The sequence below is a fragment of the Buteo buteo genome, chromosome 8 (genome assembly GCF_964188355.1).
Source record: "Buteo buteo chromosome 8, bButBut1.hap1.1, whole genome shotgun sequence".
Taxonomy (NCBI): domain Eukaryota; kingdom Metazoa; phylum Chordata; class Aves; order Accipitriformes; family Accipitridae; genus Buteo; species Buteo buteo.
Window position 1 is genome coordinate 6,356,658 of NC_134178.1, and position 22,369 is coordinate 6,379,026.

At 35.8% G+C, this 22,369-nt stretch overlaps 1 protein-coding gene across 11 annotated transcripts in view; it reads right to left on the minus strand.

The window, feature by feature from the left end:
- The window catches only part of DMD (dystrophin), a 1,298,312-nt gene that overhangs the window by 720,457 nt on the left and 555,486 nt on the right, over positions 1–22,369 (minus strand). For all 11 annotated transcript variants that reach the window (XM_075033523.1, XM_075033524.1, XM_075033521.1 and 8 more), the window contains 8 exons: positions 15,173–15,318; positions 13,984–14,196; positions 10,273–10,386; positions 8,580–8,735; positions 6,081–6,251; positions 3,620–3,802; positions 1,994–2,128; positions 1,073–1,222 (listed from right to left, as the gene is read on the minus strand). In XM_075033523.1, the coding sequence (XP_074889624.1) occupies positions 1,073–1,222; positions 1,994–2,128; positions 3,620–3,802; positions 6,081–6,251; positions 8,580–8,735; positions 10,273–10,386; positions 13,984–14,196; positions 15,173–15,318 (1,268 nt within the window). The remainder of the gene's footprint in view (positions 1–1,072; positions 1,223–1,993; positions 2,129–3,619; positions 3,803–6,080; positions 6,252–8,579; positions 8,736–10,272; positions 10,387–13,983; positions 14,197–15,172; positions 15,319–22,369) is intronic.

Here is a 22,369-nt window from a genome sequence, read left to right on the forward strand (position 1 = left end):
ACATATGTTAAATAAACTCCTAGTATTAAAAGTAAATATTCATGCACAAATATCACAGTTTTGAATTGATTTAACAGCAAAAAAATATACTGTCCCACTAGCGGGATCTGTCAAAGGGTTAGTAAAACTTTTTTCATGGAGTCTGTAGCAAAGATTGCTAGATTTGACTCTCCTTGTGCTAACCACATTTCTACATTGAAGTGTCTTTATAAAATCTTTCATTGATACAAAGACTCTTATTTATTGTTTAGTAAGGAATATATCTGTAAGAGAATGTTTCTCCTATATTTAATTTTGAAAATAGTTTGCTTCTCAGTAAGAGTTTTGTCAGAGAAAGCATCTCTAAGTATGCAATTGAAGATTAAATCCACTAGATGATCACTTCAATTTTGAAATTTTAGGGTTACCTGTTGTACCGGTTTTGGCTGGGATGGAGTTAATTTTCTTCACAGCAGCCTGTGTGGTGCTGTGGTTTAGACTAGTGAGCAGCGTTGATAACACAGGGATGTTTTAGCTATTGCTGAGCACGGTGCCTTCTTGTTCTCGCTCTGCCCCTCGCAGCGAGTAGGCTGCGGGTGGACAAGAGGCTGGGAAGGGACACAGCCGGGACAGCTGACCTGAACTGACCAAAGAGCTATTCTGTACCACACAGAGCTATACTCAGCAATAAAAGAAGGTTGGGGGGCAGTTTTTCCAAAATTGCCATTGCTGGGGGACTGGCTGGGCGTTAGTCTCCTGGTGGCAAGAGATTCGTTTTGCATCACTTGCTTTTCCCCTTTTTTTTCTTTCACTTATTTAATTGTCTTTATCTCAATCCATGAGTTCTCTTGCTTTTGCCTTTCCAATTCTCTGCCCCATTGCACAAAGGAGACGTAGGGAGTGAGCGAGCAGCTATGTGGTGCTTTGCTACCTACCAGAATTAGCCCACCACACCTATGCAAACTGTCCACTTCTAAAGTAAGTCTTTCTTTGTGTACTATTTAGGAACTATACCAACAAAATAACCTTTTTTTTTTAATGGTGCTAGACTGCCAGCTGCTTAATGGAAAGACAGGTCAATTATTAAATATACCTCCTGCTGAAGTTCTTCCCATCGAGTATTGAATTTCTCAAGTTTCTCATTGATCAATTCATCCAAGATTCCACCATCAGTTAAAGTCTGAGCCAACTCCCGAATCTGATTGCGATTATCTTCTGGATGTCTCATTAAACGTTCCAAAGACTGAAACAAGGCCAAAAAAAGTAGTTTGTTTTCCTTTCTGCAAATAAGATTCTACAGAACCATCACAACTCTCCTTAAAAATGTAAGAAACTTCACATTTCATACACAATAAAAGTAGAGAGAAAAGATAAAAATATCTATGTCCCACATCTTGACAACAAATGTTCTGTACTACTTATTACTGAAAACAAAGAAAGATTTTTCACAAAGCAATAAATTGGGTGCTTGATTTTAAAAACATGGACTATGCCCAAAGAGTTCAGTGGGAGTATTTGTGTACCTAAAAATAAAAAGCTTGCTTCATTATCTGAATGGATGAAGTTTGACAGCAAAAATGCATTATCAATGTAACGTTTTGTATTTTGATCCACTAAGAGTATTAACTTAATTTCTACAAATTTGAAAAGTTCCATGAATAAAAATTAAGTAATAATAAACAGAGTTGCAGTGCTAGGATGAAAGTCTGCTCTCTCTGAAGGCTTCAGCATTTTTTTGACTGGCTTAAGTGAGGCCATATGTTTTAAGAACATGCATTTTCTTGTCACCAAAAATTGTCTATGAAATCAGGCATAACACATTTAATTACTCTGTTTCACTTAGGTGGATTTGAATTCAAAACTTCGTTTGTTGAATCAAGTGAGAACACAGGACTTTCCAAATATTCTGCATCTTACTCATACGTAATGTTGATTCATAATTTGTTTTGAATGTAATGTGATTTACAATTTATCAATACATGATAAATGTGATATTATTTAAGTCAGCACTTACATCTAGAGACTCAGAAATCTCTTCTGCACCTCCCTGGATATTTTCCGTTGCCTTGAGTTTCAGTTCAATCTCATTTAACCATTTATTTTCTGCATCCAAATATGACAATAATTCACGCCAACATGCCCATACCTCCTGATGGAGGAAAAAAAAAAAGTTCATCGAGATTGAAAATCTCACAACTAACTTTAACTTACTAAAACATTGAAAACATTGCATGCTTTATGCCCAAAACAACATGGTTGATATCTGATGGTTACAGTGCCCTAGAGTTGATTTTTTCCCAGTAATTACATGTTCCAGATAATATAATACACAACCAAAACTTTTTGATTAAACAAAGTAAAACCACAGAAGATAACATGAAAGAGTGATCACTTCTGCAAACAAAATACAACTTGAATCTTCCGTCTCATGAATTATCCACTTTATATGTTTTTCTGTAAAATTTTATTGTAATATATAAAAATGCAAATTATCAGAATTTTTAAAGACTCATGTTAGAAGTTTATGTCTTTATTACAAGATGTAGTTAGGTTGCTTATATATTCTGTATATTAATTACTTAAAGCACAGGTTCATAAAATGTCTAAAAAACAGCTTTCAAAAATTCTGACTGAAATCTCTATGGAAATTAATTCTAAACCACATTTAGTGCAATTTATAGACCACTTAAGTGCTGGAGTAATAAACATAATGTTGTAAAATGAAATTACGTTCTCATTCTCCTGGAATTAAATTATTGCCTAATATTTTATTTTTACAGTGCCTGAAGATACTTAAATAAGCAGATAAAAATGGCACTTTATACACAAGCAAAACATTTAAACTCTCCATAAATCACCTTTTCATTGTTCCTTTTTTTGTCAGTAGAAGTTGAAATTATTTTATTGAGATGCATTAGGCTGTTTGTAGATGAAGTTTCCCAGAGTGCAATTCACACAACATCATCATCAATGATCAGGGGAAATATTGATTACCAGCTTAGAATATGCACTTTTTCCACAGTGAAATTTAGAGGAGATAAATTTTACCCAGGTACATGATCGTCCTGTACAAAGTTAGCTATCGCAAATTAGTTCACGATGGAAAAATAATACCGAATTCACTGTGACCACTGTATAATATGCACACAGTCCTATGGCAAGAATCTGTAGTGGAGTTGACCAAAATGGCAAGGTCAACTCAAAACGCATGAGACATATTCAGCTTGCCAGCAGATCAAATGCTGCTCCCGTGCTGAGATAACACCACGCGTCCAGCTTCAGGGCCATTTAATCAAAATCCTTAGCCGTGGAAGAAAGCAGCCTAGAGAAGCTGGTGAAAACAACATCTCGGAGTTGCTACAGAAGCCAGATATTTGGCTTAATCTCAGGAGGGATAAGAACCCTGAGCAGCCATTGCTGTCTCCCACCTAAGAGACATGTCTGAGGCTTTTCTCCAGCATGTATGATTCTCAAAAAGATTTAGGTATATGGCTCATACCATGTAGTATTTGGTATATGGCTCATAAAGCGATGAGAGCCTTGGGCTACTCATGATCCCATATGATAACGCATCTTTGCTCTCTACCTTACTTTTGCAGTTAGAAGGGCTATAAATACAATGACTGACAAGATATCCAACCTCCAAAGTTTTGCACTTTCCATTCAGTCTGCTGCAGAGTCGCTGGTAGCTGGTAATCAGAACATCGAGCTCCTTTTTCAAAGCCTCATGAGCTGCAGGTGGAGCCTTTGCTATAAAATTATTCACGGAATCAGTAATAAGCTTCACTTTTACTTCTTTCTGCATGGCTTCCTCCTTTGCCCTCTGGAAAAAAAAAAAGTTGTAGTCTGGGTTTAAGAAGGAAATTTATTTCTAATAACTGTTAGAATTCTCTCTGACAGAATTAAGTCAGAGGGAAAAAAACCCAAACAACCCCACAACAAAAAAACAACTCCAAGAACCATTAATTCTCAGACTTTCTGACACGCAACCCCCTTTTTTTCCATTTTGTTGCCAATGCACAATACTCAACACAATTTAAGATCACACAACTATTTAGTTTTCTGGAGCTCCCAGAACAGTAAAACATTTCAGTACTTTTTTTTCCAAGAAATGCTCAAAATACTCTTGCCATAATACCTTATGAAGCACAAATGAAAAAAAGAAAAAAATAATCTTTTGTGTTACCATTCGTGTACCCAGGTTTAAAGGCACAATCAAAAGCAGCAAGACAGAAAAAAAAGAAAATAATTCTGTCTGATTTTCCTCTCCTTGCCACTGTCATTAACCTGCATTTAAAGGGAAATTGCGGAAATAATTTTTCTCCAGTGTATATTTCACACTTCTATCAGAGCATTAATGTTGATTTCATTCTTTTACTTTACAGAGGCAGAAAAATCAGTGCCATTATTCGCCACCAGTGAACATTAACCTAACATGAAGAGAGGATAAAGTGAAAAGGGAGCATCCTCCTAAACAGCACTTTCTGTGTTAAACCCTAGGCAGAGACATTTGATAAAGGACAGACATAGGAAATACAAAGATCCAAGGAACACAGAAAATCACAAATGGATGGTGAATTAAACCCAGTAATTAACAAATCCTACGTAAATGATCAGGATCCACCAACCTGCCACCTTTTCCCTGTTTTAGTCAGTGTAACCACAACAACCGATCAATCCAATGTCCAACTTTCTTCCTCCACCTTTTGCTACTCTCCCCCTTGTTATGCCGTCTCATTAATAAGATTGTCATACCTAGCGTTGTTTCCTCTGACTGCTTATAATGGGATCGTGTCTATGACTGGAGTCATACCAGTACTGGAAACAGAGGGATGGTATACAGAGTGTCATCAGTGTGTACTGGTCTTCGCAGGAATTTAAGCTGAGAACTCCCTGGCTCGAAAATATCAAAACAAAACCTTGTTCCTGACAACCTGCTTTCTCTCTGGGTCTGAGGAAGTCCATGACCCAGAATAATTGGGATCACAATGAATTCTGGTCCAGATTTTGCCTGTTGTGTGACAGGAGAGGTGGCTGCAAGCCTTTGGGGAAAGGATCACCAGGAGCAGGTGAAGGGATGTGTGATAAATGATCTGGTTATCTGCATAGGTCGAGGTGTCACAGTTTGACACACCTGTACTTCACCTGGAAGCACAGAATATTCACTAGGAAATCCATCATGGGGGTTGTGTCAAAATCCATACATTTTACCTGCTTTATTATGCAGTGCAATGTATAAATGTGAGTTTTGTTATTTAATTACTAAAAAAGAACTGTATCTCTAGAGCAGATGTTTACTTTTGATATATTTGTCTCATTTACAATGAATTGAACTTGTTCCATCTATCTCCATATATTCTGTATATTCTGACTGCCATCAAGTCATTTCTGCCAGTAAATAAAGATATCATCAGTTGCAAGGTCAGATACCCTCAAACACTGGCAAAACCCTATGGACAATGAAGAGTTTGCAAACAAAGTGTTGGATAGATTGTTAAGGCCATATAACCTGACTTCCTGAATAGCACAAACCAAACAATTCACTTCTGAAACGAAAATCAAGCTCACATCCAGTGGCTGAGCAAGAGTATATTAGTGCTTTTGTCCACAGGCCATATTCATCCCACATATGAAAGAAACATTATTGAGACCAAAATATGCTGTTCCTATATTGCTGTATTGAAAAAATAATAAATCATGTGTACTTAGTACATATCAACATGCCTCCTGAAGCCCTAAATCTTTTTTCTTCTCTGTCTCTAATACAAAGAGAAAACAAAAACCTGATTTCACTCTATCAGTTAACTGTTGCTAATAACTGAATCTTAGGAATTATTCCTTATGAAAAAGAATGTTGAAGCTGCATCAAAATCAAGTATCCAAGGAAGCAGAGAAAAAAAAAGCAATGCAGTATTGCAAAAGATTAAATACCTTCCAACATATTCCAAATAGAAATTACTTCAAGCCACCTACTACTATAAATTTTAGGCTAACAAGTAGATGTCAAAAGGCACTTTCCTGAAAGAGAGAGTGGACTTTCTCTATAACAAAAGCTTCAGAAAGAATTTAAACACAGCTCAAGGAATTAGTTCATCTTTTACCTTCAGTTCCTCAACAGCTTTCTGTAATTCCTCAGGTGTTTTATACTCAAAATCTCTTTCCAGATATTCTTCCTCAGCTTGTGTTATCCATTCATGCATCTCTGACAAATCCTTTCTGAGGCTCACAGTCTTATCCAAACCACCTTTTAATGCTGCCTTCTTAGCATAGGCCTTTAAGAAAGAAGAGATTACATGGTACTTGAAGCAAGGCTACTGTACAAACATGACAATATTTTAGCCTGAAAAGAACCAAATTAAATCCTATACTAATAACATTGCTGTAATTAGGCAGATGTTTACAAGTAATTAGATAGATATTAATAATAGGTAGTCACAAAAGTATTACACATGTGCATACATCCTTTTTTTAGTGAGTCATTGCTGTGCAGAATGAATTTTCAATAATCCTAGAACAGCACTCTACACCATATGCTGAGGTCATCAGAAAAAAAAATTGAAAAAACATCACCCAGGGACTATTTTCTAAAAGACGTAAAAAGAACAACCACAGGAGACCTTGAAAATGCATCCAAGGATGAAACCAGAGGCTCTTGAGCTGTAAAGTCAGATGACCTTCAAACCAGTTTGAATGCAACTTGCTAGAGAATAAAGCAATATGCCTATCTTTCTTCTACTAATGAAGTCATTATTGAATCTCTCAGAAAGGTGTATATCCTAAAAATAGGTAAGTGAAAAAGGAATCACCTATTGGAAGAAACTACTTCTCTCAAAGGGAAAAATACTTTTGTTAAATCCTTTGCCAATCACTATATAGCGGTAATATAACTTATGTCATACTAGATGATATTTAAGGTCCCTTCCATAACAAACTGTTCTATGATTCTATGAATTGTGCATCAACTTATCAAAATTGTCCATAACTGATTCAGCCATTGGCTGAACCATTTTTCAATGGTATACAGAAGTTTGCAACAAAACCAGTTAGTTGTACCGGTGCCATTTTTCAGAGTTGGGCTTGAAGAGCTGATCGCTCCAATATCCTGCACTATGATGCTACTTCAGTAAATGTTATTTTCAGTAACATCAGGAGGAATTATGTCTTAATACTTGGTCTTAGTTTCTGACTGTTACTGGTTTTGTTACCCATCCTTCAGGACTGGCTGTTAAACATAAATGTTGTTCTACATAAATGTTGTTTTACAGAACAAAATAGAGTAACACCAAAAAGGTGATGTTCGACAAGTATCAAAGCAGAACCATATGTGGCCCTGCAAAATCGCCTCTTCCTCAGTCGCAGCACCAGAAGAGGGTATTCTCCCATCACCTGGAAAGAGCATCCGAATGCCAGTTGTTAGCTCTCACAGTCCAAATCCTTTCAAGAAATCCCCACAGACCAAACTGATTTTTGCATTCACTACTCATGTGTTTTAGTAGCTATTACTGAAGAAGTCGTGTTAGAAATGCCCACTGAGAGGCAATAATTTGTGCTGTGTATTGAATGGAAATATTACAGGCAAATTTTCAGGGAAGTCAGAAGACAACTGTAACAGACTTCTGAAACTCATAAGGCATCACTTGAAATTTCTGTGAGAGAACTGCAAAGATATCGAATTTATTAATATTACAAAAAGAAGCAATTACAAACTCCACATTAGTCAAAACGGAAGGACTACAGAACTGGATCAATAAAATGTCTTACAGATTTCAAAGATGAACTTTTTTGATAACTGTTTATCTGAACAATATACAGAGGCTATTTTTCACATGTAAAGTGAAGAATAAAAATCTTAGAAAGCATTAGACCACCTTGAAAGGTAATAGTTTTACTGTTATGCAAATACACACTAAAAAGGTAGAAAACAGAATGAACAATTAGAAAAAAAATACAAAATGAAAGACGTTTCCTTTGAACTATCACAAAGAATCCAAATGCCATCAATGAAATAACAGCGATTTTTAGCTTCTTTAATCTGTAAAATTATTAAGAATGTCTTTAATTAAAACAAAAGAATAGTCCTTTCCTGTTATGCCCCATTCTCCCAAATTCATGTGACCATTGGAGACTAATTTACACACATGCATATGTGCACATACTCTTAATTCCAAGTTATTGAATTCTGAACTCTTCACTGCTTTAGCGTCTTATTTCTTCTACAGTAATGACACTTGAGTACAATGACGCAAAAGCAAATGTAACGCTAAATACAGAACTGGATTTTTTGGCAAATGCCTATACATCGCTTTCAGAAAGCTAGTTTTGCAGGAACCATAAATTACATTGCTGTTAAGATCTAAGATATTACTATATAACTTTGTTATAAAAATAGTAAGATATTGTATCATAATTTAAAGAAATATACTTTACATGCATTGCTACATGCTAAATAAAATTCCTAAAATAGAAGTTTAATTAATGTGAACCAAATATGTCTAAATTCTGTTTCATATCTACTGGATATGCATAGAAAGACAAATTCTGCCAATGAGAAACCTGATTATGAATTTAAAATTAACCAGTCACAGAGGGAGACTTGATACCTGTTGGCAAATGTGTTCCCATTGAACATTGAGATCCTTTAGTTCTGTCTCTATTCTGGAAGCAAATTCTGGCTCTGCTTCACTCTTCATTTTCTTCCCAACCTCATTAACACTGTTCAGACTGGGCTGGATTGTCTGGATATCATTTACTAAAGCCTAAAGGAAGAGCAGAAGATTAGGCAAGCAGCATTCACACAAATTTTCAGATATGATATCCCTATCAAAACATGTCTACATGAGATTCTGACGTGTCTTTGGTCCAGATCTCCAGTCAAATGAGCACAATTAACAGACTTAACTATGAAAATAAATGAAAAAGGAATAAGCAGCTGTAATATGGTAAGCTATGCTGTATCAGATAAAGTTTATTTGCAAAAATATATATTATGTAACTTTCAACCGTGACATATATACTATATATACACTCATATATAAAGTTATATTACATATATTATATCTATTACAATGCCTAGATCTTTTATTCACATTTGTGAAAGAGCATCCCATCATAATGGTGGAAAACAGCCACCTTATTAACTATGCCAGCATTACCCTTGGGTTGGTAATTCACCTGGTAACTTCCTTAAAATGATCTGATTGGTGATATTCTCTGGTTATGTGTAGTTACTAGAATTTCGTTTGTGGTTGAATATTATTTAAGCCCTGAGGTAGTTCTAAATTGCCACTTCCAATTTTATTTCCTAAGGACTTCTTCAGTGCTGCAGATGTTACCTGGGCTTCCTACACAGTGGAAAAGGCTGGAAGTGTAAACACATAAAAGATGATGAAGATTTTGGTAGCTTTATTATATATTTGACAGTAATGGCTAATATTTGTACAAACTCTTCATAAATTCAGGTGACAGATTCTAAAGGAGTTACATGTAACTTACTACTCTGTAGAGATAAGACCTGTCCTATATAATTTATAATCATTTTTATTTAAATAAGGGGTAAGAGAGAAAGTCTGAGGAGCTCAGAGTTCTGCAAGATCAATATGTATGTTTCATAATATTTACACATCCTGTCAGAACATTTACAGAACCTGTAAATTCCACTGAACATATAGACAGGGACTACCATGGATTACAAGATTCACCGCACTTACACACTCTGTTGGGAAAGGCAGAAGTATTTGTAAACCCTGTGATGGAAGTATCAATACTTCATGATGCTTTAAAACTCTGCTGGGACAAAGTAGTGGAACTTGTAAGTGTAGTGAGAAAAAAAAAAATGGACATAACTCACAATACCTGCAAGTTCTTTCGGTACAGTCAGAAAAGCTTGTAAATAATGTGTGAATAACAGATAAGGAGAAAGATCTTCTGGAACAGATTACACAGCTTATAACAAATAAACACGCAATGTTTGTAAACACAACAAAGTAAATAAACAGTTATCTTAAAAGGCTACTAACTTATTTGCTGCAAGTACCCTCTTTGATGTTTTGCTCCTGCTATAAATACATAATGACACAGTCACTGTATGCCTCCTCTCCATATGAAAGTTCCCAATCTTTTAACAGAATTTTCCTTCAAACCCAGGAAATGCAGGAGGTTCAAATAGCTTGCAGAAGAAAATCCCCTTACAACACAGATTTATTTTTAGGAACAGTAGTCATTTGTGTAACTTCTGTATAAGCTAGGCTCACAGAGAAGAATCGAATAATTGCCAAGCAGGCAGGGAATACTTACTGTACATTGCTCAAGTTGCTTTTCCAGTGCTTCTGAATCACCAAGGGCAGGCCACTCTTCCTTCAGAAAAACATCCACTTCAGCCATCCACTTCTTCAGCGTTTTAGTGTCGTTCTGTTTATTAAAAAGACATTTTATTACATTGCACAGAACCTGACTGGCAATAGCGTAACTCATCCTGGCACTATGACTAAAATTCATCGCAATGTAATTTCAAGATTATTGAACTGTCTGAAAAATACAAACACAGCAAACAAGCAAAACCAATCTTATCTGGGACTGCCATCGACTCTTTAGCCTGCACTCTGACCATTTCTGCCCAAGTTTAACGTGTCTATGAGTGGGCAACTTTCTGGCTCTCAAATTTATGCCTTGCAGATATCATTTGTGTTTAGATGCTGCATGCGTGTTCATTGGTTCCTTGTATGGCTTCACATGACTCATAATTGGAAATTAATTCAGGTTCACCTATCAAATCCTCCTGTGCTTCAATTTCAATTTCAGGCTCCTTTTGGAAGTTGCATGCTCTATTGCCTATTTCTTTACCAGAACACAACACAGAAAAACTCCCTTACTACTCAGAAAGAGAAAAAAATTAATTGTAACTGAAACAGTAATTGAAACAAATTCACTTCAGAAACTAAAATCATGTAATGACTCAATGAATCATTTCAGAGACTGGCTCTTAGTCTCTGAACTAACAGTAATTTAGTTACTGTTTCTAACACTTGAATATTTGTAATCAGTAATTTGCTTTTAATAAATTAATAAAAAAAGCTGAACACAAAATGCCTGAAGAGAGGGAATGCTACCAGTCCCAGGCAACATTTCATAGATCATCCAATACCTTGAAAGGTAGAATGAGATTTAAAAAATGTCCCTTAAATGTACCTTAAAATGCCACCTTAGGTAAACAATTAGATGCACATGTTAAAATAAAAATTATAAATGGCAAAAATTTGAAAGGAAAATTATAAAGCATTTGTTCAAACTGTTTTCATCAACAGCAAACTACGGATTGATATTATATGATGAAAAGCTGAATTAAAGCACAAAAAAAGACATTTTGTTAGAATACAGACTGTGCCCTAAAATGTGTACAAAAATGCCTTAGCAACTATTACGATAGATAACCAAAAGGAACATTTTCCTCATGTGCTTGACATATTTAATAACAACAGGCTACCATGGAAAATGAACTGAATTAATAAAAATAATTATACTGAAATTATCAGTATACTTCAGAATGGCAATTATTAAAACACTATTGAAGTGTCTACTGTGCATTCCATTATCAGTCAGTAAAAATAGTTCAGAATCATATTTCATGATGAAACTTTAATACCTTTAGAAGAATACTTTAAGTATAGTTCATTAATGCTCCAAAATATAGATCTGATGGGATTTACTTAAAAAGAGATCAGTCTCCAGCTACCAACGAAAATCAAATGTATGACTTGCACTTTGAATCAGACTGTAAATGCATTTTATTTATCAACACTGATTTCATCGTATCCCATGCTGACGCATTCCATAAATTGCAACAGCTAAAACAATCGTCTAGAAGAGAAGTCATTCAAGGAGTTGAAAAGACAATGACTTTTATTTTAACTGTGTACTACAGTGACTTCAGCAATAAATATAAAGGCTAAGATTTGTACGCAACAATAGCTCACGTAGCTTGAAAACTACGTGCTCTACACACAGTATGGTCATGATGTTCAGGACTTTCTCCTTTTAGGCGTAGTGGGGGAACCTCTAAACTTCTATCCAGAAAATTTGGGGGGGACGAGGACACACAGAAATTTTAATTTCTCAGGCAATTGCAAATATTTCATTATACCGCTGATAAAACTGCTTTGCCGTTTTCCTACTTATATTGGGTTCCAGCTGCCTCCAATGGACCCACCACAGGACACAGCTGACCCCGTGGTCACCTAGTGACACCTCTGTGATAATGTAGTTTAAAAAGGGCAAAAACACCAGAGAGGCAAAGGAGGAGAGGAAAAAAGTGAGGAACAACCCAAGGTGGGTGAAGGAGGGGGAGGAGGTACTCCAGGTGCCGGCGCAGAGATTCCCCTGCAGCCCGTGGGGAAGACCATGGTGAGGCAGGCTGTTCCCCTGCAGCCCAGGGAGGACCCACACTGGAGCAGGTATTTCCTAAAGGACTGCAGCCCATGGGAGGACCGACGCTGGAGCAGGGGAAGCGAGTGAGGAGGAAGGAGCAGCAGAGAGGAGCTTCCGTTCCCCGTCCCCCTACGGCCCTTGGCAAGAGAGGAGACGAGTAAAGCAATGGAGTGTGGACTAGGAAAAAGAGGGAGGGGGAGAGGTGTTTTAATTTCTGTCTTTGTTTCTCACTACACAAATCTATTTTAATTTTCCCCAAGTTGTATCTGTTTTGCCCATGATGGTAACTGGTAAGTGATCTCCTTCTCTCTTTCTCAGTCTAAGAGCTTTTCCATCCTATTTTCTCCCCCTGTCCTGCTGAGGACAGGGAGAGAGAGAGCAGCTGGGGCATCTAGCTGCTGGCCAAGGTTATCCCACCATACCATTAAACTTCATTTCATGGCCAGCTTCAAACATCAGAGATGTAGCTATGGAGCCAAAGCTACAATTTAGAGCAATGTGACATTTCACTAGCTAAATTATAAATGGTACTGATAAAATGTCTTACTTTTTTTCTATAATGAGTTTTTTTTCCTCTACAAAGCAGAAGTGTAAGAATACTTTGACAGAAAATTTATTCTTGACCAGACAACTCTATTGAATTAAGCTGAAAATAACAATTACAGTTCACATGCTACTGTATTATAATTCACAACATGGAGCTAATCATGTTCTACTACCAGCAAACCAAAGCCAAGGACAGAAATATTCGATGTTGTAAACAGAAGAAATACAGAGTGACAACACCAAGAAGAAACACGCTGTGAGAACACAGCTTTGAGTACGGCTGCAGGACCTCAACCTTCAGAATTTTCTTTGTGATATTGCCCATGAGTATGCAAGTGTTCATTTGCATAGAGGTGAGGAGAGAAAAAGATATAAAAAAAAATTTAAAAACACTTTCTCCATTTTTGTGACTGGTTGATCTGAATTCCTTTGAAACCTGTCCCTTGCAATTATATAGAAATAGAACAGGAATATGTTAAAAATGGACTTATTTTAAATCTTATAACAACTAAGTCATAGACATCTCCTGTAATGCTGATACATATGATTTATAAATAAGTATAAATAGCAGATCCTCACAATGAGAGAAAGAGTGTAAGGTTCCAATGCTGTAATTCTAAATACCAGAAAATTCACACAGTTGTATAAGTCATATACACTTCTGCTTTCTGGCAACTGCTGCCAAGATACTACCATATTACAAATAACTTTAATTAGGTAAGTGAATCCATTAAAGTCAATATAGTTACAGCTACTTCAGCTGCATGAAAAATAAGTAGAGGAATATTAGTAGCAATTTCACTGAAATCAAAGTTAAGCTTTGTTATTGAAACAACATAGGCAGAAACAGCCACAAAATCTGAATTCAAAGTAAAATCTTGGATCCACCAAAATCAAGCGAACATTTTAATATATTTTATGTATTGTTTTGATATTTCACTTTGGTGTTACTTTCTTGAGGTGTATAAATGCGTTCTGTGCCTGTCCCACAGGCACAAGCCAGTACATAGTAGTTGAGGCTGAAAAAGTTTGGTTAACCTGGAATCGCTGGAGTTTGGTCATAAGCTCCTCAAGTTTCTGGCAGTGTTCCACCAGCTGCGCTGATAATTTCTTCCAGCGGCCAAGGATCACCTCAATCTCCGATCGATATCTTTGGCTGACTTCTGCAGGGGCTTTCCTGGACATGTCTTCCACAGTTGTGCTGAGATAGTTCAGGCCTTTTTGCTGCTCTTGCAGAGAACTTTGTAGAGCCTATGAATAAGAAGCAAATAGTAAGTATCCTGATTCATGTGTGGGGCAATTCTCTTTGTTTCACAAACATAGGTGAGACTGCTGAAGAAAGGACTGAAAACTAAAAATGTAGGTCACCTTTGCTAAAACATCCAATGACATATTCTACTGAGCAATTTGGAATTGCTTTTCTTACACAAACTAGAAAGTAGATTTTTTAGTTGAACTGACAATATAACCAGAGGTGTTTATACTTGTTAATAGCGCTGATCTACATACACCTCATTAATTTGAGATTGGAATTGACAATGGCCCTAATGATTACACTTTCAAAAAGAATGAGACTATACATGGAGAAAAAGAATAAACTTAGAACTGCTTCTATGATTTAAAGTTTTTGATAAGTTCTCAAAACTTTTGCAATTCTTAGCCCAAATTTGCTGCAACTAACTTTTTTTCTGTATTCTACTTCTTATTTCTGAATGTCCATTACTAGTTGCACCAAACAACACGCTCATTAGCCATCCAAGAGTAGAACAATATCAAACATTGACATGCAGGGAAGGTTTGTACCCTCTGGCAAAACTTGTTCCACGTTTGTGTGTGCTTGTAAATCTGACAAAGCCCGTGCTGCATTTTGCAAATCACCTTCGTTTCCATGTCAGCTCTGGAAAATGAAATGAGCTAAATCTGCATTTAACTACCAGAGCTATCGTAAAAGGAATATTTTATATATCACGGGGACAAACAACGTCCTTTCCTTAACATGTTCGGTATCTTATAAAATTGGTTTCAACGGTGAAGAACACTTCCAATCCTTTAACTTTAGGAATCGATCCTAAGTAAGTATCCACCGTCTGCTGAAGCCCTTGTCTAAAACCCAAATGGCTACAATTCACTCAAGATCCATCAGCTTCAGCAGACTCATGACAACTAAGGGATCTGTTCCTCTAAACTTTACATTTGAGACTTTTTTTCCCACAGCCTGACCACTCACCTTGAGCTCCCTGAGTCTCTGCTCCATGATTTCATATTCAGCAACCGCAACCTGAGGCATGGAGAGTTTAGTTTCCGACTGCTGGATCCACACGAGTATAGTGCTCATTGTCTCTTTGTATTGTGCAGGAGGCAAACTGTCAAAAACTACGTTCAATGGGGAAGAAAAAGGAAAGAAAGAAAATAATTTTGTGCTTCATTATTTGGTTTGCTGACAGAAGAAGTCTGATAAAACACTGAGCCTTATGGAAGTCAATGGCTATTTTGCAACAGATTGCAATAGGCCCAGTATGTCACTACCAGATTTTTCCAAAAAATGTGGAAGCAGAAAACTTTTGAAGAATGAATGCACTCATTCTAATGTTCATGGTATCTCCATCATTTTGTCAGTTGTGTCATTTGACTGTCTTGTTATAGGTCACACGACAACTTATATGGCCAAGACAACTAGTTCAAATATGTGTGTTTAGAGATCAACAGACAAACCATTGTACTTAACCAAAACCTAATTTCAGAAATGCATTAAGAAATAGCATTCCCTTTTAAGGCCCACGTTTGTGTTTAATGTTTCTGCTCAAGTAAAAGGTTCTGTTTAAGACATCTGTTAAAAGCTTAGAAAATTAATCTTTCTTCTGCATTAAAGTTGAATTTTATTGAACTGTGCTTATTGCGCCAACATTACAGCTGCTGTAAATAGACAACATCTGGCACACATGTGAGCAACTCATTAGCAGAGATACTGCCTCTGCCCTCAACAACAGTTGCTTCTATACTCATTGACAAAAGTAGAGACAAATAGCATGGCTGGTTGGAAACAAAACATTTCCAACTTGTACCACATAATAATGAAGTATATAAAAGCTCAAAAAAATGTTACACCTATTTGGATCTCCTGTATGTCTCTGGTGTTTCAGAAAGAACTGTACTGAGAAATGATATAGCTGTCCAAAAAGCAATTTTGACAAACAACACAGTTTTAAGTTTTTAAGTGCAAGCTTGCTTACATTCTCATATAGCAACACCTGGCAGAATGTACTTTAGGTTTTAACCTAATTTTTTAGTTGATCAACAGAATGTTACTTGAAAAAACCTTGTATTTTCAGTTAGGCATCATAACAACATACTAAAATCAGGGCAATTTAGGCTCTCTCTTGTGGAGTATGCACATTTTATGGCATATTTTCCTCATAAAAATCTTGGCTGATCTGATTTATCACAGACATCCGGGGATTTACGAAAGATAGGACTTGGTACCAGGAAAGACAAGAATTTCTTCCCTTGTGATGTATTTTCTTTACACAGAAACCAATAGTAATACATTCTTAGAAACAGAGAAAGAAAACATTTTCCATCTCATCAAATACCATTTTAAATCTTTTTATTCCCTTAGTGAGATTTGTATTGTCTTTGACTCATTTAATCCAAACAATTCCTACTTTAGCATAAAACATGCATTTAAACACATCACTCCAAATGAATGGAGATATAATTTCAACAGTTCAGATATGTTAAAGGAGCATACAACTCTTAATCTGCAGTTTTATTTAGAAATATAAAATGGAGTTCAGTATTGTGATGTAAAGTTTGATGACTTCTATAAATAATTTTCTCCTTTAAATGACAAACAAATCTTAGGACTGGTGTATGACTTCAGACAGCTATATAAAAGAATAGCTATTTTGGTAGTAGCGAAGAGTACCTCAGAACAGGTAAAACCAGAAGATTCGCTGTTACAGCAAACTCCACCAAACTCCACGAAACTCTTATCCTGAAAGTTTGCCAATAATAATAATTTTAAACCCGTCCAAACACTGCAGATGCTTTGTCCAATTTTTAACAAATTATGTTCTCTACTATTTGAAGGACTAAATAAGAGTTCAAGTGGGATCACAGATGTTGATTTAATCAAGCTAGTAGCTTTCCAATTCAGTTATTACATACTCCATTTAAAAAGCACTTTTAAGTTCAGTGAAGCAATAGTTTTCCTATTTCATTTTTCCAGATTTCTAGTAGTAAATTAGTAGTTTTCAAAGCCTTTTGCCTACCTAGAGTTTTTGGGGCTTCGTGTTAGTTTTTTGGTTTGTTGTTTTTTTGGTTTTGGGGTTTTTTTTTGCAGGGCAGGGGATGGTTGTTTGTTGGTGAGGTTTTTTTTTTTTTTTTTTTTTAAGGTAGACAATGTGTCAGCATTTTCATCCACAAGGAAGCATATTAACATCTTTTTAGATGACACTTCAGAAGAGCCTTTGTTGGTTTTGCAACTCATCATGCCAACGGTGAGAATTCAAACTCCTACAGTGGGATTCACGTTACCTAATTTAAGCTGTCTAAATAATCTAACACATTTATGGTCTCTCTGTGGGCAGTATGAATCTAAATTCCCCATGCTCATAACATAAACACACAGCCAGGCCTGTTTATTTTTATCCTAAAATTTGCTTTGTGATACTAATGTTTGTGGATTAAAGTCCACATGATAAGCACAGTACATTAATATGGATCCTGCTATATTATATGAAAAATTAAAGTGGTAGTCAGAAATATATAGCATGTCCGCAACCCAAGCTTTAGCTAAACTAGGCCCATGACAGCACTGTAACAAAATACCACAGAGGGAAAATACAAATATGTTACTGTGAAATATCAGAATACAGTTCCCATCCCATAATAGGAAAATGTTGCTGCATTAATCTATTCCACTTGTAGGGAATGCATTTGGGTGTGACTAACATTGTAACCCTTGAGAACTGACAGGCAAATACATTTACACTTGCATATTTATTTTAGAGAAGGTGCTTAAATTTGGAAATACAATGTGCAGATAGATATTTGGTTAGGATATATTTTTAATAAGTAGAATTATTTAAACATGTGAAAATAGCTTTCCAAATAAGTAAAATATTGTTCGTTTGTTTGTTTTTCCTTCCAGCTTCTTTTTTTGTGACCAGATTTTCCAGTCAAAAATCTTTTCCCAAATCAGAAATGAAATGAGAATACAATTATCTCAACGCAGTTATCAAATCACACTGGATATGCTGCAATACGTATCTCCTACAGTCAGGACAAATCCCACTGTTCATCACATCATTGTGAAAGAAGAAGAAAGGCAATAAATATAATCTATGGGATCATTTTAGTAAAGACTTATTCCCTGAAATGAAGGAACTAGATTGAGCTGCATGTGTTTCCCATAAAAATCTCCTCAATAGTAACTGCAGTTTAAAACCATGCTGAATTTCTCACAGCTTTCTTTTGCTTATTTTGTAATACAAATACTTGAAGCTATTCATCAAAGTCTTCACACTGATGACTTCATAAACGCTGTGATTCCCTTCTCTCACATCTTTCACCAGAAACTGTTAAAGTGGAATCATAAGGAATCTTGTATAATTTATAATCAATGTTCTGCAAGTGCTTTAACACTTTGAATTCTCTTATTTATTAAGCTCTTAAAAGAAATAGAAAGGAAGCCCTTCTCCAGTTCTACAAGATCTATTGTAAGAATAAATATCTTTTAAAGATACAAAACTTTTTAGGTGGTTTTATTTCCCATCCTTATAAATTTTCACTTTTACCATGGAGGAAAAGGACACAGTGACCTACGGAGTAGAGGACATTATCTCATACACATTCATGTCACAGGTTGCTTTGTCCTTTCATTCTTTGTTTAAATAAAAAATAATTACAGGAGAAAATGGGTGCAAAAGAAAAATGAAATTACTTGCATGTTACTTATTAAAACAGTATTTTCTCACACACATCTGAGCTGTATCTTCAGCTCAAAAGACACATTCAAAGAAAGTTAAGCAAACTTTATCCCTCAAAACCAAACAGCAATGAATATTATTGCTACTTAATCATAGTTCAGCTCTTAAGAAGAATTAGTTATGACATTTACAGGACACTTGCTTAAAATTTTTCTTCTTCAAGTATGCAATGATTGGTGAAAGATTATTATAGATATCATAACAATTTCACCATCACTTACAACTCAGAGCATGAAAATAAGCTAGCAGTTCAAAGTTTAAGCAAAAGCAGACAAACGACAGACTAAATCTCCAAATGGTCATCATACTGTTACGGTTATAGGGGTTTGTTGTCTTATAAAATTATGCCAAGACTGAGTTGTGTGAACTCTAAGTAATGGGACCCTCTTTAAGATACTGTACTAGCAGATTAGGGCGAAAAGTGGTGTACGTGCAAAATAACTGTCAGTCAGCATGGGGCGGGTAAATAAAAAGTCTAAAGAATCTTGACTTGATATAGAAGGCAAAAACTTTCTAAAGTCCTTTTTAAAATAAAGAGGAAGAACATCATTTGAATGCAGATGAATAATTCATCATTAATAATAACAACAACAATCACGACGATGACTTCACCTTTGGGAATTACTGATCCTGTAAAGGTAGAATCAGGATTTGAAAGCAAAGCACAGTGCATGAATTTATGAAGCAGAGAGAAATGGAAATAAATATGACTTTTCCTTTGCTGCCTCCACCTGATATTCTTAATTTCACCTGCCAGTAAATTTTTTTTATTTTTATTTTTTTTTTTAGTTACTTTCTAAAACTCTAATGACACTCCCCAAATCCCCCCTGAAGAATAGTCTTGTCAAATTGAGAACACGTATCTCACTGAAGACCACAGCTGGATAAGAGTTCATCACAGCAAGAGTAAAAAGCAGAAAGCACCTTAACAGAGTTTAGTCCAGTCACAGAACAAGAGGAATGCTGGAATGAATCAGCTGCCACCTGGGAGGTAGTTTGAACCCAGGAGTATTCACTTACCTGACACTGACTGACAGCTCTCCCTGGGCAGAGGGGGAGTGGGAGGCTGACCAGGCTGCTCCCTAGAAATCTCTCTGACAGCAGCAGTTAATTTCAAGACAAGTAAATATAAAGTTCAATCCCTCATTCTTCACCAGGGAAATTATAAAACTAAGAATTTCCTTGGGAAATCGCATTGTTCGTATTCAAATTCTTGCTGTGATTGTCCATTTCACTGCCTTGTGTACATTACCAAATAGTTCGAAGCACTGTCTGACCTCTATTTTGTCTATATTCCAGTATTCTAGAAATGAGTCTAAGTGTGTTTGGGGAGGAGGGGGAGCTAGAATGATGGATACGCCATCTTCAAAAGGATCAATTACCTATGGATATACAGACATTCTATAAAGTAAGAAAAATGGGGTCATATTTCCTCCTATTTTATGAGGTTGTATTGCTTTCATAAACAACATTGCAAAATAGTGAAAAAACAACCAAATAGGTTTTAGAATTGGCTTTAGATTACGTTTTATAACTGGAAATGCTAATCAAATCATGGAGAAAAACATTTGAGAAAATCTGAGTTGATCTTTAATAATGTTTTATTAAGAAAACTGCTGTGCAGCATAGAGAAACTACTAAGCACTCTTGAACCTAAAAAAAAACCCAAACAAAACCACCACTGCCCCCCAAAAACCCCACCAAACAAAAAAATACTTGAGGGAGACAATCTCCTAGAATTAGAGAAAACATTTTTTTGGGGGGGAAATTCCCTTGGGAAATAGAACAGAATAGCTAAATACCCTTATTCATCAGAAAAGATAATGGAGTAATGGAACATTAAAAACAAAAACAACAACTAAAACACACACACCCCCAAAAAAAACCCACCATGAAAACCCCAAACCCCTAATGATGAATCAAAAATCCTTTTAACATTAAACCCCCCAATTATGAATGGGGAAAAAAAAATAAAATAATAAAATCTGTCTAGCACATGTAGGTTATATGTACAGGGAAGGAAAAAAGGAGTAAAGGAGCAAACACTACCACTGATCTGAAAAACACTATTCAGTCTTTAGGAAATTCTACTATCTACAGAAAATAATTAATTGCAAATAATTTATTGAAATAAAAGATGGAAATATCTAAAATGGTCTATCAAAATTTGAACATTTTCTATTAAACTAAACTATTTATATCTTAAAATAAAGACATGGGATGCAGCCTTTTCTCCATCTGTTCAACAGAAGAAAAACAGTCATTGAAGAAAGCAGAAGAAACTCAGATTCAAAGATACAAACTTTCTATGCTTCAGCTTTGCGGTGGGGGGGTGGTTCACATTTTTTGATTCATAAGATTTTCCTGAAATGGGATCAGACCTAACACAGTATCCCAAGCATGATCATTCATATTGACAGCAGAGTTATGAAAGAAAGTTCGCACTTTGGATAAAACTGTGTATAAAATTTCAGAAGATAAAATATGATTGAGGCAATAATCTCACCTAAAATATCACTACAGGTGTGGGAGTGGGAATGAACAGCTACTGCCAGGAAGAACTTTTCCAAAGCCCCTGCCTTGCTGCATTACAGGTCAGGCAGTGAACACTATTCATCTCACAGGACTAACCAACTGGTTAGTTCATGAGGTTTCACCTCTCATGAGGTTTGAGGCGAGGCAAAACCAGCAATTACACAAAATTAGGTACAGAAGAAATCATAAAGAAGTTAGCATTTACTATATTTTTCCTGTGGGCAGAATGGTGACTGATTTCAGCATATAAAACAGTGTGACATTAACAGTTTTTATATCTTACCTGTTGTATGTCTTGACTTCAGAGTTACGAATAAACTTTACACTCCTTAATATTAAATTTCTACAGCTCATTCTTTCATCACTTGCTATAGCACACTTGCATTTTATTTTTTCAGTTCTGCTATGCGTCATCACCTCTCCAGTTCGCATGTGTGTGCATGTGTGAAATAACTACAGCAGCGCAATAATGCAGTGTTGTTGAAAAAATCCAAACCTCTCCATTGAAGAATTTGGAAGGAATATTATAAAGATCCACTAGAAGGAGCTAGCACTATGTCTAATACCAAAACAGTACAGTCATTTAGAGATTCATTGGTTAAGGGGCAAATAATCTCTTTGCTGCTGAGAAAAATTATATTTTTTTTGTCTGATACTTTCTTTTAAATTTCATAATCAAGTACAAAAAGTGTACAGTAGTCACTGACATGCTACATAGCTTTAATAAGGAATAAAGTCAACTTTCTATTTTGGTTTAGCATTTTCTCCCTTTTGAAACACACATTTTATTACAAGTATTGTAAATAATGTTATAACTGGTATTGATATATTCTGTGTTGCAAAACGAACAGTTCACCACACGATGAAAAACTAGAACCCTAAAGTAGCTACTCTCTTTG